The sequence below is a fragment of the Drosophila sulfurigaster genome, chromosome 4 (genome assembly GCF_023558435.1).
Source record: "Drosophila sulfurigaster albostrigata strain 15112-1811.04 chromosome 4, ASM2355843v2, whole genome shotgun sequence".
Classification (NCBI taxonomy): Eukaryota; Metazoa; Arthropoda; class Insecta; order Diptera; family Drosophilidae; genus Drosophila; species Drosophila sulfurigaster.
The window spans coordinates 2,185,504-2,202,363 of record NC_084884.1 but is presented as its reverse complement, the minus strand read 5'-3'; the positions used below and the strand labels follow the sequence as shown (position 1 = coordinate 2,202,363).

Sequence of the window (16,860 nt, the reverse complement as noted above, 5' to 3'; positions counted from 1 at the left end):
TATAATTTCCATTAGATTTTTGTTTTGCTGTTCCAGCGCTGCCATATATTGAGCGGAGCTGTGCTCTTGTGGCGAAGGCGATCCCACTTCTGATGTCGGAAGACCGGTAATTTCATCCATTGTCACTTAAGTTTTTTATTCGATGCGGCAGCACAGCGAGTTCCGCTCACACTCGTTACCGAAACTAGACTAAATCTACTCTCATCGATCATTCTGCTCAATCCTGCTCTCTCAGCATTCTCTCTCTCAAGTTGAGCCTCTATCGTCATCTCTTTCTATCTCACGACTTTCGGTAACTCGTCAACGGACCACACTCACCAGCAGAGACTGCCACCGTCTCTGCTGCTATGCCTTTCGCATGAATTCTGTACTTCCCCGAACTTAGATCTTCGCACCAATTCACAACACAGTTTTCAGCTAACATATATTCATGTACGCAAACAAAGCATCAATGGCACAGAATCAGAATAAAAAGACGCAATAATTAAATGGCAGAAGGCCCAAAAGAATAACGCGGATATACAATAAACAACAAAAACATCTGTCAGCACGAACATCAACTGCGGCAAATCCAGGGATGTACGAAGACACTTATGCATTTGGTCGCACCGTCAATTGCACAAATACAACATCCGTGGTAACGCTGGTGTTCTCCTTGTTATCCCTCTCGGATACAACTCCCAGTAAAATTTGAGGTGGCGGCGGCGCAGTATCGCTGCAAATCACTCCTCTTAATTTCTGCCAGATCGCCGAACTTGGCCTCTCGCTTCCAGCTGAAGGCTATCAAATGATACCCTGAAGCTTTCGAAGGGGTCGTGCAAAAGCGTTCAACGCTTTCAAAGCTTTCCCACAAGCTTTTTGTTTGCTGCCGGGTGACGATACGGAGTGGATGCAATGTATGTTTGGTGGCTTAAATTTGTATGAAGCCACTTACACAAACAATATCCAACAGAAAAATTTATGACTGCGTGCCGTTCTGATTTTTAGAAAAAATCAGTGCATTAATAAATTTAACTCTCACAAATGCTGTGAGTAATAATTATTCTGCCTTATTGAACGGCACCATATAATTTCCAACTTTTCTCTCCGCCTTGCCTCACTGTTGGCTGCTGGCCGGAATCGAGTTGCACAAAAATATTTCCCGCACTATGCACTTTTTATTTTACTATTTATCTATTGTCTGTTATTTGGCGATCGTCGCACTTTATTTTTCAATATATACATAATTTTTTCTCTTTTGCGCGAATCACCCAGACAAAATTAACCAGTGTCTTGCGAGAACCTCATCACGAATGAAAAAAAAGATGGCTTGTCAATAGGACATTAAACTTTGATACATTCTTAACTTCCCATTCTTTGACATTCACAGCCTTAAGATCGCTAACAATCTGTAAGCGATGTTGCAAAGCCCCACACACAGATAGCGCTAACAAATTTATAGCTTACAAAATACAAATATCCTAAAAGTTTATACTAACACTAAACAATTTTCTACATTTAACATTTAATTGACAAAAATTGTATTTTTAACATATATAAACATAACTTTGATAAATATATATATTAAATTAACTACGTTTTTAATACCACACCAGAGCCGTGGCGCTTGCGCTTTTGTTTCTTTCCTAGGCAAAAAACTTTGCGTACTCTTAGGCCCATCCACGAAATGAGTGCGGTCCCAGCGACCACTATAATAGTTCTCGTAAAGATTTCGTGAGCTCATTTATTTTTACTTGAAGCTCAGAATTTATTTCTATTTGACTGTGTTCAGCTTCTATTTGTTCATTATGACTAAGCTTAACTTGTTCCCAACCATCAAAATCTGGATTACCTGCAATCACCTTTAAAGCCATTCCGATAATATTAATGCTTCTCGCATGTCTATGGTGAACCCTTAGTGCATCCATTAACGTACTAATGTGTTTTAAGGCTTTAGTTATTATTTGTCTTAGATGTATTTGTTCCACTTAGGTCAATTGTTTCTCTATCTCTACTACAAATACATCGTATGAAGTCAAGTCCGAGGTATCTGTACTCGTCCCAAATTACTACGTCCCCATCTACTATCGGTATGTAATTAACATTAGAGTAGTCTGTCATAGTTATTCCTGATTCCGTCAATGCAATAAAGGTCCATAGTAGAAGTATCCGTCGTCCCGAGGTCGGCTTCAATTGTCGCTTCATTGTATAATGGTGAGTTTATTCCCCAGTCTCCTGTTTTTCTTAACTAAGACCTTATCGCCGATCTGATACCTTGTCCTGTCTATTTGCATTTTCCGCTCGAGTGTCACGCTCATCTGAGCGTTTTCTATTCTTTAGATCTATAGGTCGATTATTTGTTACCGAGTGTATGGTTCTGTTGTACTCAATTGTAGATAGTAAGATTAGATCGATTGTTTGATCAAACATTTTGTCTAGCTTCATGCAGCGTGCTATTTCCCACAATGTAATATGAAACCGTTCTACTTGACCATTGGAGGTACTAACCAAGGAAATGCATTTTCGATTCTAATGTTGAAATTTATTGACAACATGGTGACAATCGTATATGAGTTTAACGATCTCTCGTTATTAAAATAGATTACTTTTGTCTTTGGGAATAAATTTACCAGTTGTAATATTGGGCCTGTAATATCCACAATAGCTCTGGAGTTTATTGGATACACTGAAGCAAATTTAGAGAATTTATCAATGCATGTCAGAAAAATTTTCCATCTGAGGAAAAATATCCACGTGTAGAGCGTCTCCCACACATGAGGGTATTGGTGTTTCGCCTAACATGCGTTTCTTAGGGTGACGGTTGTATTTAGCCTTCGAGGAAATCGTTTGCCGCGATTTCTTGGGCTCGTCTACTCATTTTTGGAAAAAGTAATCCTGCAGTATCTGTTTAATGTTTTCCTGAGCGGCCCTGTGGGCCCTATTATGTTCTGCCGTTACTATTTTCCTTTGCTTGGTCTTGTCCAAAATGTCGTTGACCCTATGTTTGGCATATCTAAATGTCGTTGAGGGGTACAACTCCACAAGCCTATGCTAGACAATTGGTAATATACGAAGTTCGCAGTAAATTGCGTTGATCACGTCGGGCTTTACTAAGTCTTGAAGCGTGTCTAATAGTCAATCTTTGTTCGAAAAGTGAACAATGTACCTTCGCTTTGTTTTAAAGATTATGTGAGTTTTAAGCGATGGTACTTGCGCCTCTTCTTTCACAATCAGGTTATGGAAACAGTTAAAGGTCAAGGGTTGATGGTCTGTGTGGATATTCAAATTGCGAACTCAGTATAAATAATTGCGGAGCGTCTTTAATAACCACACGATGGCAAGAAGTTCCCGCAAAACTGCCTTCATTGCCTCTCAGTGTCCTAGATATCATTGTTATGGGACGCCCTGCCTGGGATAATACAGTACCAAGTCCGAATGCAAGAGCATCTGTTATCAAGTCAAATAGTTTTTAAAGTCCGGGTAATTCAGGATTATGTCTTCCGATTACAGAATTTCTTTTAGCTTTTCAAACGCTTTCAACATGTCCGTTAATGGTCTGGAAATAGTTGAAAAGGCCTTTATGAAGCATCGGTAGTAAGTCCCAAAAGGATCGCAAGCTGAAGAGAGTGGTAGGAGTTTGAAACTTTGTTATAGCTTCAACTTTTCTGGTGCTGCCTTGATACCACCTCTAGCAACTACAAACCCTAGGTATTCTACGCTTTTCCGAAAGGACTTGTATTTTTGCTGCGAGACTTTCATTCCAGCATCATATAGAGGTACCTCAATACGCATTCGATGTGTTTAGTATGCTATTCTTTTGTCTATGAAAATATCATTAAATCATCTACATAGACTTAATCTATTTTCCCAATGAGCTCTCTTAAGATAGATTGCCTTTTGGCGGTCCTTTTCCGCCAACGTAATCTGGTATAATCCTGATTTAAGATCTAGCGTTGTAAAGAATTGAGCCTCTCCCATGTTTGACAGTATTGTCGAAATGGATGGGATTGGGTATTTGTCGTCTATCGTCACGCTGTTTAGCTTCCGATAGGCAATGACTAACCTCTTTTTTTTTGTAACCCGTTTCGTCAGTTCATTTCTTGTCAACAACCCAAATGGGGCTATTGTATTGTGACTTAGATGATCTTATTATGTCATCTCTAAGTAATTGTTTGACTTCTTGATTAACGGAGTTCTGCTACACCCATTGGATATCGGTATAATTTTGATTACATTTGTTCATTTGGCTATTGTGTTAATATTATATGGAAGTACCTCGTTAGGCTCTGAAAGGCCTTTTGATACTTTTTGTATAATTTTGTTAAAGACATCTTTGACTGCAAGCGACACCTTTGTACAATCGATCTGAATAAAATTGGCATTTCTGCATTTTACGAATTCGATTGGTTCTGTGCCATTCTTGTGGGTAATTACGTTAATACGTTACGATAATGCCATTAAACTCTGTTAGATCGTTTAAAACGAAAAGAAGAATTTCTCCTTGAAAATGTCTATCTTACATTTCTGGATGATGCTGGTCGACCCATGAATTGATGTGAATGGCTTTTCTACTGGAATGAAGTATTTCAGCTCTGGCCATGGTTTGACGTAATTCTTTGAAGCTCCTGTATCTAGAAATAATTCCCTGGTAGTACTCGTTTGACGTACGGTAGCCCCTGAAAAATTGCAGCATCAGACTCGTCATCTGGCAAGTCGTCTTGCACCTCAACTATTTTGCTTTCTGCTCTATTCAAGTCATTCTGCACGACTTGGGTAGTGTGGTTAAATCTTTGGCGGCCTTGGCCCTCAAGCCGGAGGGTTTATTGGGGCGAATGTTTGTTGGCTGCCTGAATTTAGACATGGAGGGGCCATTGGTTCAGGGCCTCCAGTAAGTGGGGTTTGTGTTATATGACTATCATTGTGGTGGTTAGAACTTGCTTGCCGCAATCCTGATTTGAATGTTGCGAGGGCATCAAACTTTTCATTAAGGACAGCTGCAGCATCAGCACCATGTGATGGTCTTGTTGATTAATAGAGTAAGTTTTCGCTCAACCTGATCATAATACTCTAATAGAGGTCTTTCCCTTGACGCATTAGCTCTAGTTGTTGTTGGATGACGCGTACGGGTGTTTTGTCCACGTATGTGAAATCCAATCGGGCTAATATGACATTAAAAAACGAACATGGCTATATCGTCTCCCAAGCTGTATAAAATTTTTTTAAAGTTACACGCCATTTAAAGTGTGAAAATTTAAATTAATGAGGGCACTTATTTAAATAATAACAACAATGAAAAAACAATAAATTTTTATTATTTACGATTTAGGTTGACTTCGCGGGAAAACAGTCATTTTGGAAAGCCTTGAAACCACCAGCTAAGGATAAATGTGGTGAACTATTGTCCTCACTATGTTATCATCCATCAAATTCTATATTAACATTGACATTGATAAAAGCAAGAAATCTAAAGGCCAAGGACATAAACGGAAAGTCAGGTACATTTTTTCTTATAATTTATAATATTTATAATAGTTTAAAGTGTTCAAGGGTACAAATTCGACATTAAGCCTAAATCCTATTTTATTATATTTTAGATCCATACGTAAAGGTGTGGCTACAATTTGGAGATAAGCGTGTAGAAAAGAGAAAAACGCCTATATTTACATGTACGTTAAATCCAGTTTTTAATGAATCATTTAGTTTTAATGTTCCATGGGAGAAAATACGAGAATGTTCTCTGGATGTTATGGTTATGGATTTTGATAACATTGGACGAAACGAACTGATCGGCAGAATATTATTAGCTGGTAAATACACACTATTTTTAAAAATATAATAATGTACATCAGTTTATACTTCTTCACAGGTAAAATGGTTCAGGAGCTTCGGAAACAAAACATTGGCAGGATATGATCTCAAAGCCTAAACAAACCATTGTTCAGTGGCATCGCTTAAAACCAGAATAATTATATTAAGAATTGCAAAATTGTATGCAAGATTATAAGAAAATTTCTCTTACATACAATACATAGTAAACCTGCCTATTTTTCAGTCCAAGTTTTTCTGTGTTTCTACGATTTTTTGTATGCGAACGTTAAGTATGCCTAATGGATGTTGGCTACATTATAGGCAGACGTGAAAATTATGTAAAGTGTTGACAGTGAAGCGCAAACATTTTTAAAAATACGTTTAGCATAACTTAAACTAGCTGCACTATGATTAAGATGACACGCATTCGCGCAAACGTTAAAAAGTAATATTGTAATTTATGGTTGCGAAATATTATGTATTATGTATCTGGTTATAATTTTTATTGCTTCATTATAAAAATTGAAGTTGAGCTAAAGGCATTTGCATAGCTTGAAACACAACTAGTAACAGCATTAAATTTCAAAGTTTTGTAATGGTACTTACAGTTATTTGTAACAAGTCTTAACTAAATAAATAAAATAAAAAAATTATTGTTCGCACTGGTAAAAGCCAAATTAATACAAATTGTATTTAAATTTCAATGGGCATTCATTTGAAATAATAATACAAAAAAAATAAGTTTTAATGAAAAATATTTGAGAGGTGTAATGCTTACATATAAGGACACCATATAAATTAGTTTAAATTAAATATTTAACGAAGACCTTATATAAAACTAAAGAAAACCCAAAATTTTTCGTATCTAACGATGGAATGAAATATATAAATCGCGGGAGTATATATGTATATAATTGAAGTGTTGAAAATTGTTATTAAATAATAGATTCTAATATTAATTCGTAAAACGATGTTGTTACAAATTACTTACATAAATGCGAAATGTTGTTTCTATTACAAAAAGCAGCTATATGTTTGAAGTCAAGTTAAAATATAAATATATGCAATTATACGTAGCCTAAACAAATGAAAATAACTATTTAAAAGGATAGGAACATAGGTTATAAAGAAATAAATATTTTTATTAGAGACGACAATTAGAGATAAAATATTGAAATAAAAACATAATTAGTAACTGTAAAGAAATTAGCCAACCATTGCCGGAACAAGCGTCTAGAGAGATCAAGTGCAAATATAAACACAATTTAATAAAGGAAAACAAATTAAATAAAAAATAATAATTGAAGCTAAGAGTTAAACAAAAATTGATTTGAAATTGATAGAGAAACTGAGTTTAAAAACGAAAAATCGAAAATTCAACCCACCTTGAAATTACATATTTGTTATATACCTGTTAAAATATATTAAAAATCAATTTATGATAATTAAATAGCTGCAAATAAATCATTTTTAACCTATACTGACAACTTTTCTAGTTTCTAGTGCGTAACAAAATAACTATTAAGAATCAACACTAAATTCGGAGCCAACGGCAGTGTCAGAAAAACAAGCGTCGGCTCTCTTTGCACAGAGTAATCTTACCCGTCGACTAACAACATCTAGCTCCGCTGACGATATAGTTATTCTTAGCCAAGCATTAATTCAACTAGGTCTTTATCTGGCGTAAATGAAAAATTAAACAAGAATGCAAGCAAATTACTTTTACCTGAACAATCAAGGCTATAGGACCTCTCGCATTTAATAACACCGCAAGTAATTCAAGTAACATATCTTAGAATATAACCCAATAGAAAACAAACGTAGTATCAGCTTGACGAGCCGTAGGCACGTCGGTGCCTGACTTGTCGTTAGCACTCTTCCTAGGCGCCACTCGTTAGAGCGGAGATTGTTTTCCTTGACGAAGACCATATCACCGATCTTCAGGTTCCTCGTACTGGATGGCCTTTTGCTGCGATTATGCAGCTCTATTAGGTACTTATCGTTCCAGCGGAAACAGAATTGTTGGTGGATAGCATTCAGTCGCCGCCAGCGATTCAGGATGGAGCTGGCCGGTTGGTTGACTTCCGGCTCCAACACAGAAATTAGCGGGCCACCTACTAGGAAATCGCCGGGAGCGAAGATCAGTAGGTCCGTAGGGTCCTAGTGTCAGGATAGGTTCTTGTGGTTGTGCTTCGAGATGATGCACGCTCTGGGCGTTTTAAGGAATTCGGTCGAGATTATCTTTTCGGCTCCAACGCAGGTCTTACCGTTGTCCGAATACATCGTGCTACTAAACGGGAAAAGCAGCCAGGAATTTTTCCGTCGTGAGGTTCGACGACGCCCCTAAGTGGATCACCTTCGTGTTGTGTGTAAGGGGTCTCGAGAAGGGTGCCCATTCTGTGGGCAGGTTCCCCATTATTTGAGTCTGCAACCTCTTTTTGTGTATCACACATATTTTGCATGAATTGATAATAGATTTCACGAGGACCTTTAACTTCGGAATCCAGAACCTGGAATTAATCAGACGCATGACTACATGGTTACCCCATGTTATATGATGGGTGAAACGGACCAATAGTCGGGCAAAGGAAGAGGATTATATATATATATATATATTTTGGATGGCTTTCATCATAGCGCAGTGAGTAGGATAGACGCCAAGAAGCCCGTAGAATCCCCTTGCCATCCAGAAAACATTCAAGTTCTCGACGGAACTTTAACGAAGATCCTGTTGCGATCAACTTCTGGAGCCGCTGGCTTGGACTATTTTGCTTTCCACTTGCACGGTGGCTTGTTCAGCCAAGCCCAATCAGTCTAGAAGAAGATCTGGAAATTCTCGGCTGAAAGCTTCAGGAGGAGGGTCGAAGATAGCTCGGCCAATAGAACTGCGACATAAAGTTCTATGCGGGGAACTAAAAGTGCCTTGATAGGAGCTACCCTTGTCTTCGTAGTAAGGAGATGCGTGGCCACTCTGTGCGTTGTTTCAACGCGGACGTAGATAGCCGTCCTATACGCCCTTTCTGAAACATCACAGTGGTTGCGCTTAAATACACTTTCAAATGTAGTACCCCCGATCACCCCTTTATGAGTGTTATCAGTGTATTTGTCAATGATTAAAGGTAATAAAACGTTTGTGTGTATTCATTAATAAACTTAAACTATCTTACTGTTTTCAAGGTTGATTGCGACGCAATCTGCTGATCCTCCTTTGGTTTTGTGATGTTTCTTTTGTGTTTGAAGACGATTTTTCATATTTTTTTTTTCGCTCACCCACGACCCATAGGGTAGAAGGGTATTATAACTTTGTACCGGCAGGAAATGTATGTAACAGGAAGAATGAGGCATCTCCTACCCTATAAAGTATATATATTTATAGTCGAGACGACCTAGCCATGTCCGTCTGTCTGTCTGTCCGTATGAACACCTAGACCTCAGAGAGTATAACAGATAGAGCTACAATTTTACGACAGCATTTGTTAAGTTTAAGTTTGTCGGCAAAATTGCCACTTACCATAGACTGCACAATATACCAGATTGTTAGCTTTGGCTGAATGTGGTACTATATCAACATACCACATAAATAATTTGTTATATTGTAGTACGTTTGTAGTATTTTTGGTATATTTTGAGAATAATTCCACAATATTTTGCTGTTATTCAAGGGGTATGTTATGGGTAGAGGGTATCTCACAGTCGAGCATAGCTTTCTTACTTGTTTTATGTTATTATTTTGTATAGGCATTTCTTGTAACTGTGAATTTTCTTACATATACATCTTTGATCTTTGGTGCACAGAAGAAGGCACGAATGCAGAAAAAACTCGAAGAGTGCCCAGTTTGGAAGAAGAAAACATTAAAAATAAAGGCTACAAAGTTGATATGATAAAACTTTGAATCACGAAACACCAATACTTGCTTATTCGTCAATACATAAATAGTGAAGCTTTATGCAACTTTTGCCAAGCTATGAGAAATCTTTTATAACAAGTCAACAAGTCAAATCTTATTTTTTTTCCTCTACATGGGAGCAGAAAAACTCGAAGAGTGTCTAGTTTGGTAGAAGAAAACATTAAAAATAAAGGCTACGAAGTTGATATGATAAAACTTTGAATCACGAAACACCAATACTTGCTTATTCGTGAATACATAAATAGTGAAGCTTTATTCAATATATTGCCAAGCTATAAGAAATGTTTTTATAACAAGTCAACAAGTCAAATTTTATTTTTTTCCTCTACATGGGAGTATATGAGTATATGTCTTCCGATGTAGCCACTTCGTCCTATTTGGGATAGGACTTCCCTCTTCGTGTAGGAGTCCTGATGGGAAACTTCTGGTGGTATAACGAACAAATCATCGTTATGAGCCTGCCACTTGGTACCCAGAGTTTTCGCAATACTTGAGTCCTCGAGCCCCAAGAAATCTTCACGGAGTAGGTGAATTGTTATTCTGCACGCTTTTATCATTCACTTCTTCAGCTGCATACACCTCCGTAATGATCCCGATAGCCTCTTCTTTGGTGTGTGTCGGCGAGCAATTAAAAACGAACGTAATGGTATTTACCTCGAAGTGACCAGTGGTGCTATCCGGCTTAAAACAGCATGATGAGGCAAATAGGTTTAGGACCGGCTGCCCCTGCAAGGGTGGAGGTCCGCAGCTGTACCGGTATGAATACATTTTTGGCAAAAGCCAGCAGTATTCTGGATGGTAGCCGTGAAACGTCAACGTATTCCATCCGGAGTCGGGATAACGCTGTGAATCTACAGAGAAGATGCTCAAGTGTTTTTATACCCGCTACCCATAGGGGGTTGTAATGGACCCATACAGTACATACATACATAAAAAAACAACAATAAAATTTAAAAACTTAAAATAACCCCAAAAAATAAATAATACGTTAGGATTTGAATTTAAATAGTTAGGCGCGCATAGGCGTACGTAGATATGTGGGTGACAGTGGAGAGTTACAGCGTTGTAAGTGACAGATGTAAATTCACCATGTGGTGAATTTCGCTCTCACTTGGGCTGGTTAAGATCTGCACTATCAAGGTTAGATCTTTTCAATCAAGATCGCAAAGGAAGCAGACGCTTTAGAAATTCTGTATATCCACCCAGAACATCAAAAGTATTAAGGCCTCGTGGCCAAGAAGAAAATAAAATTATTTAATCTTAAATAATTTTGTCCATCCCCGCCGCTTTTGCTCCAAAAAGCTGGCATTAGCAGAATACTTCAAAGTGCCGTCCAGGCAAGGTAAATAAAAGCTGCGTTTGGGGTCTTCACTTAAAAATACATTAGAAGACTATGGCTGGGTGGGTAGCGATCAAGGAGAGTGACATCAACACCTTCGTCCTCTCCATTTAGGTACACTACTTTTCTTGTGAGTTTTCTTTTCAGTTTCAAATTAGTATGTTTAATTGGCCATAGTTTACTTGGTTTTGTTTTAGGCATGTATGCCTTTTGTTGTATTCGCATGCGGATCGTTCCATGCATATTTGATGAGGGCTGGTGATGATGATCAAGGAGCCGCACACGCAAGTAGGAAAAAGCAGTGTGGCGGCGCGGCATGCTGCAAGTAATTCTGGCACCCAACAAGGGGCTGATATTACAAGAAATTGGAATTTGGCCCAGCAACGGTGGGACAGTTGTTTACAGAATTTTGGCGCCCAACAAGTGGGGCAGGTGTTATTATGGCATTAATTTGCTAGTATTAGCACTGGTCCCAGATTAATAGCAGTTGTACGAAGCTTGAAGGATTTGGAAATCTACTGGAATTCGATTCTGTATTAGCACATGCTGATTGAAGTCGACCGTAGCAAATTCTTTTCCTTTTCCGTTTCATAAAAATTTTTTTGTGATGTAATAAGATTTCATAGGTTGTGGAAAATTGGAAAAAAATTGTTTCAGTTTTTGTTTCAATTCTTCATTAACTTATCGAATTTTATTGGTCACGTACAATTGAAATTAATTAATTAGCTCTTTGTCTTCGATTGAATTTGTGCTTTATAATTGCATTCAAGGTGAATTTAAATTTTGCTTACTCTTTGGAACTCGAGTATTTGAGCATTTGAATACATCGACCAAGAGAATAGTTGAATTTATTTATTCAGTTTGTGTAGCAATACGTATTATATAGCCTTTTCATGAGCAAGGTTTTTCTCTGTGAACATTGACGTAAGATTCGCTGTAAAGGTATTTTACTAGAATACAATGTTTTTAGATGCAAGTGTGTCTCATTGTCCGTAAAAGTCCTTTTGGCCGAGTTTGATGTTGTTGTTTATTTGAAAAGGAAACCTTTGGTAGTTGAAATAGCCCATTCTCAAGATAGATATGTTACAAGAATAAGTAGTGGAAGCCAATATATTTACCCTTACTTATGTCTCCCAAAAGAAAGTCATCAGAAATAACTATATAAAATAAAAAATGCCACTTGAACATAGTTTTGAGTCCAACCGAAATCAGCAACATGATAGTACGGCTGCAAATATCTGTATTATTTGCGGGAAATCATGTTGAATACACAGCCGTGTGCTGTTACAAATTGTCACCACGTATTCCATAAAAGTTGTTTGGAAACGCGAGTGCAAGTCCATAAAGAGTGTCCCAGCTGCTTAGTAGCAGTTCAACCAAAAGAATGGAAAGTAGTTGTTGGCAATCATTCTCCAAACTCCAAAAGTGACGATGCAAATCCAACGCAACGAGTGGTTGCAACTGGATATCGCCCGGTTACTCGATCGTTAGCACATCAGTTGGAATCTTTGAATTCACAGGCACCAAAAGGAGCCGAAGCGCTGATCACTATTGACGTTCCATCTCACGAGATTTGTCCTCCGCCTGGTAGTACTCCAGCGAATGTGAGATTACAGGCAAATCGGAATCCGAATGCACCCGCTAGAAGAGGTCGTCCAACAAGACAACGAAGATCAAATCATTCTCAAGCGCCACCCAATTTTCAGATAGATGTAGAGTCCATTGTCCGAGAAACGGTTACTCGCGTTTTGTCCTCTATGTCAGGTTCGGGAAGTGTAGGTGCTCTAAATGGCCACGTAGCTCATCGTGAAACGCCGATTACTCCACGAAGTAGCCGATCCACTAATCTTATCCAGAATTTAGGGCCACATAGAATCTCAGACATTTTACAGAAATGGGGTGTCCGATTTGATGGTACCGCCGAAGGATTATCTGTGGAGGAATTCTTATACAGAGTACAAATCCTAACGCGCGAGCATTTTGAGGGGACTTGGAAATTATAAGTCGAAATATCCATCAGCTGTTGATAGGAAAGGCAAATAGTTGGTTTTGGAGATACCATAAGAGTGTCCAAACTTTCAACTGGCGAGAATTTTGCGTAGCGTTCAGAAATCAATATCGCGAGAGCAGATTAGTAACTGAATTACGGGAACAGATTCGATCACGTAAACAAAAGCCAGGTGAATCCTTCGACGCGTTTTATGAAAGTGTTTGCAAACTGATGGACAGATTATCCGTTAGTTTTGCAGAAGACGAACTGGTAGATATGATTCAGGAAACTTACAGATTGACATGAAAGAAAGACTTCTGTTTGAAGATATCTCTTCGATTTCCGAGCTTCGTCGTTTGGTACATAAGCGTGAACATTTTCTGCAGGATATAGGTAGAGCACGTCAGCCACAAGTCAAAGCTGGTGCATATCGAGTATACGCCCTGGATGACGAGCAACCCGAAGAAGATCCTGAGAGTGACAAACAGGTTGAGATAGCAGCCATACAACATAAAACACCATTAGTATGCTGGAATTGCGATACTGCTGGCCACATATGGGAGAATTGTTTGGCCGAAAGAAGAGTTTTTGTTATGGATGCGGGGCTCCGCAAGTGTATAAGCCAAATTGCCAGAACTGCAAACAAAAGCAGGAAAACCGGCAAAGGGGCATCCAATGCAGGAAGGATGTCCCAGAAATAGGAGATAAGTTGAATTTAGAAAGTAAAACGGTTAGAATTTTAGAGCGAAAAGCCGATCCATTAACTCGTCCTGAAATACGCAATAGTTTTAAGCCTTATCATGAGAGATTAAGAGATTATTATATAGCTAGAGAGAGAATTTTTGCTGGACAGGGGAAGAAAAGTCGTCGAAACACTATTCGTCAACGAAAATATTTTAAGTTTCTTAAAAGCAAGAAAGCTATGATGGTGTCAACCATTTTCCAAAATAATGTTGACCGTCGTAGTTATGCAAGTGTGTCATTCTTAGAGTTTTCCGAACTTGGCTTGCTTGATACTGGAGCAAACATCAGTTGTCTTGGTGATTCTTTGGCTGCGTTGGATTTTTCAAATCATCCCAATTTTAAGCCAATAAAGTCGCAAGTTCGAACAGCTGATGCTAAAGTGCACCAGGTGTATGGAATTTTGAAAGTACAAATGAAATATAAAGACAAGGAAAGACAGATAGATCTTTACATTATTCCATCGATAGCTCAGAAATTAATACTAGGAATAGATTTCTGGCGAGAATTTGAACTCGCACCAGGAGTAATTAGTTCAATTTTGTCGGAAGAGATAGAACAGGATCAAGCTGATGATAGATATCCATTATCCATGCAAAAACGACAGCAATTGGAGGCAGTAAAGGAGTTATTTCCAAATTTTGAAAGACAGGGATTGGGTCGAACGGCGTTAATTAAACATAACATTGAAATTGGTGATAGTAAGCCAGTGAAGCAGCGTCACTATCCAGTGAGTCCTGCAGTTGAAAAGTTGATGTTCTCAGAAATTGATCGTATGCTTCGGCTTGGGGTAATTGAACCATCGCAAAGTGCTTGGAGCTCCAATGCGCATGGTTGTAAAGCCAAACAAGGTTCGATTATGCTTGGATGCTCGAAAGCTAAATGAGGCCACCCGAAAGGATGCTTATCCGTTGCAAAGCATTGAAGGTATCTTCGCTCGACTTCCAAAGGCTAATTTGATTTCTAAGCTAGATCTCAAGGATGCATATTGGCAGATAGAGCTTACCGAAGAAGCGAAACCTTTGACTGCTTTCACTGTTCCAGGTCGATCTTTATACCAATTTACCGTCATGCCTTTTGGTCTTTGCAATGCTCCTTCTACAATGTCGAGATTAATGGATGATTTAATCCCGCCCGATTTACGCCATTGCGTTTTCGGATATCTGGATGATCTCGTTATCGTTTCCGAAGATTTTTCATCTCACCTTGCTGTGTTAGTTCGCATAGCAGATCAATTTCGAAAGGCAAACCTTACGTTGAACGTTTCTAAAAGTCACTTTTGTGTCACAAAGGTTAATTACTTAGGATATGTGATAAGTAATGGGGAGTAGCAACCGATCCAGAGAAAATATCTTGTGTACTAAACTGGCCTACTCCCAAGAACTTGAAGCAAGTTCGAGGTTTCCTCGGAGTTTGTGGTTGGTACCGAAGATTCATTAAAGATTTTGCTGAAATTTCGTGTCCCATTACCGAAGTGTTGAAAACAAAAATGCTTTAAATGGTCGTTAGAAGCCCAGGAAGCAATGGATAGGTTAAAGACATTGTTAACTACCGCTCCAGTGCTGCAAAACGCAGATTTTTCTCGAAAATTTTTCTTACATTGCGATGCCAGCGATCATGGTATTGGTGCTGTATTAGTGCAACTTTCAGATACAGGAGAGGAACGGCCACTGGCATTTATGTCAAAAAAATTGTCGAAAGCTCAAAGAAATTACAGCGTTACAGAAAGAGAGTGTCTTGCAGTAATTTTAGCCGTTGAAAAATTTAGATGCTATCTCGAACTACAACCATTCGAAGTAGTGACGGATCATTCGAGTCTCTTATGGCTAATGCGACAGCAGAATGTATCTGGCAGATTGGCTAGATGGATTCTTCGTTTACAAGCGTTTAAGTTTACCATTTCGCATCGAAAAGGCAAGGATCACGTTGTTCCAGATGCATTGTCAAGAATTAGTGAAGCAGAGATTGATAGCGTCGAATGGATAGGTCCAGAAATTGATTTAGATTCTCCAGCATTTCTTGAGGCTGAATACGTAGAACTAAAAGACTTAGTGGACGCGAATACTGAGAAATTCCCTGATTTGAAGGCTGTAGATAAATATGTCTACATTCGCACCGAATACCCATCGGGAAACGCAGTCCAAGATATGGATGTTTGGAAGTTATGGGTGCCGGAGTCATTACGAGTTGCAGCTATTCGGCAAGCGCATGATTGCGTCGTATCTTCTCACGGTGGAATGCAGAAAACTATTGAACGATTACGAAGGCACTTGTATTGGCCAGGTCTATCTAAACAGGTGCGGGAATATGTGCGTGAATGTGATGTTTGCAAAGAAACGAAAGCGCCAAATATGACGTTACGACCTCCAATGGGTCAGCAAAGTATATCGTGTAGGCCTTTTCAAAAGTTATATATTGACATACTTGGTCCTTATCCACGAAGCAAGAAGGGTCATATTGGGCTGCTCATCGTCCTTGATCATTTCAGCCGATATCATTGGCTATGTCCGTTAAAAAATTTACAACAGCAGCTGTTAACGAATTTCTTGGAAAACGAATCTTTGCAGAGTTTGGTGTTCCTGAGATCATTGTAAGTGACAATGGATCTCAATTCAAATCGAATGAATTTAAATCATTTTTAACAAAGTTTGGAATAATTCATACTTGCACTGCTTTATATTCGCCTCAAAGCAATGCTGCCGAGAGGGTTAATCGCTCTTTGCTAGCAGCTGTTCGCTCGTATCTTCGAACTGATCAGACAGAGTGGGATACAAACTTGACCCATATTTCTTCAGCTCTACGATCTTCTTTACATCAAGCGATTGGATGTTCGCCGTATAAAGCTTTATTCGGATTTAATATGATCAACCATGCTGGTGATTACAAGTTACTGAAAAAATTATCTGTATTAGAAGAGTCACCCTGCTGAATCCAAGGGATCAGATACAATTGTTGCGAGAGGATATTAAACAAAATAGTCGTGCTGCTTATGAACGTAACGCTACGCAATACATTTTGCGAGCAAAGCCAGTTGCTTTTAAAGAAGGCCAAGAGGTGTTTAAAAGAAACTTTTATTTGAGCAATTTCTCGAACAA

The 16,860-nt window shown here is 38.6% G+C and overlaps 1 protein-coding gene across 1 annotated transcript in view; it reads left to right on the top strand.

Annotated features, from left to right (window-relative positions):
• The window catches only part of LOC133846876 (synaptotagmin-7), a 35,826-nt gene extending 28,561 nt beyond the window's left edge, over window positions 1–7,265 (top strand). The window contains 3 exon segments of the mRNA XM_062281588.1: window positions 5,306–5,474; window positions 5,574–5,791; window positions 5,850–7,265. Coding sequence (XP_062137572.1) covers window positions 5,306–5,474; window positions 5,574–5,791; window positions 5,850–5,945 — 483 coding nt within the window. The 3' untranslated portion in view covers window positions 5,946–7,265.
• The last annotated feature ends 9,595 nt before the right edge of the window (window positions 7,266–16,860 follow it).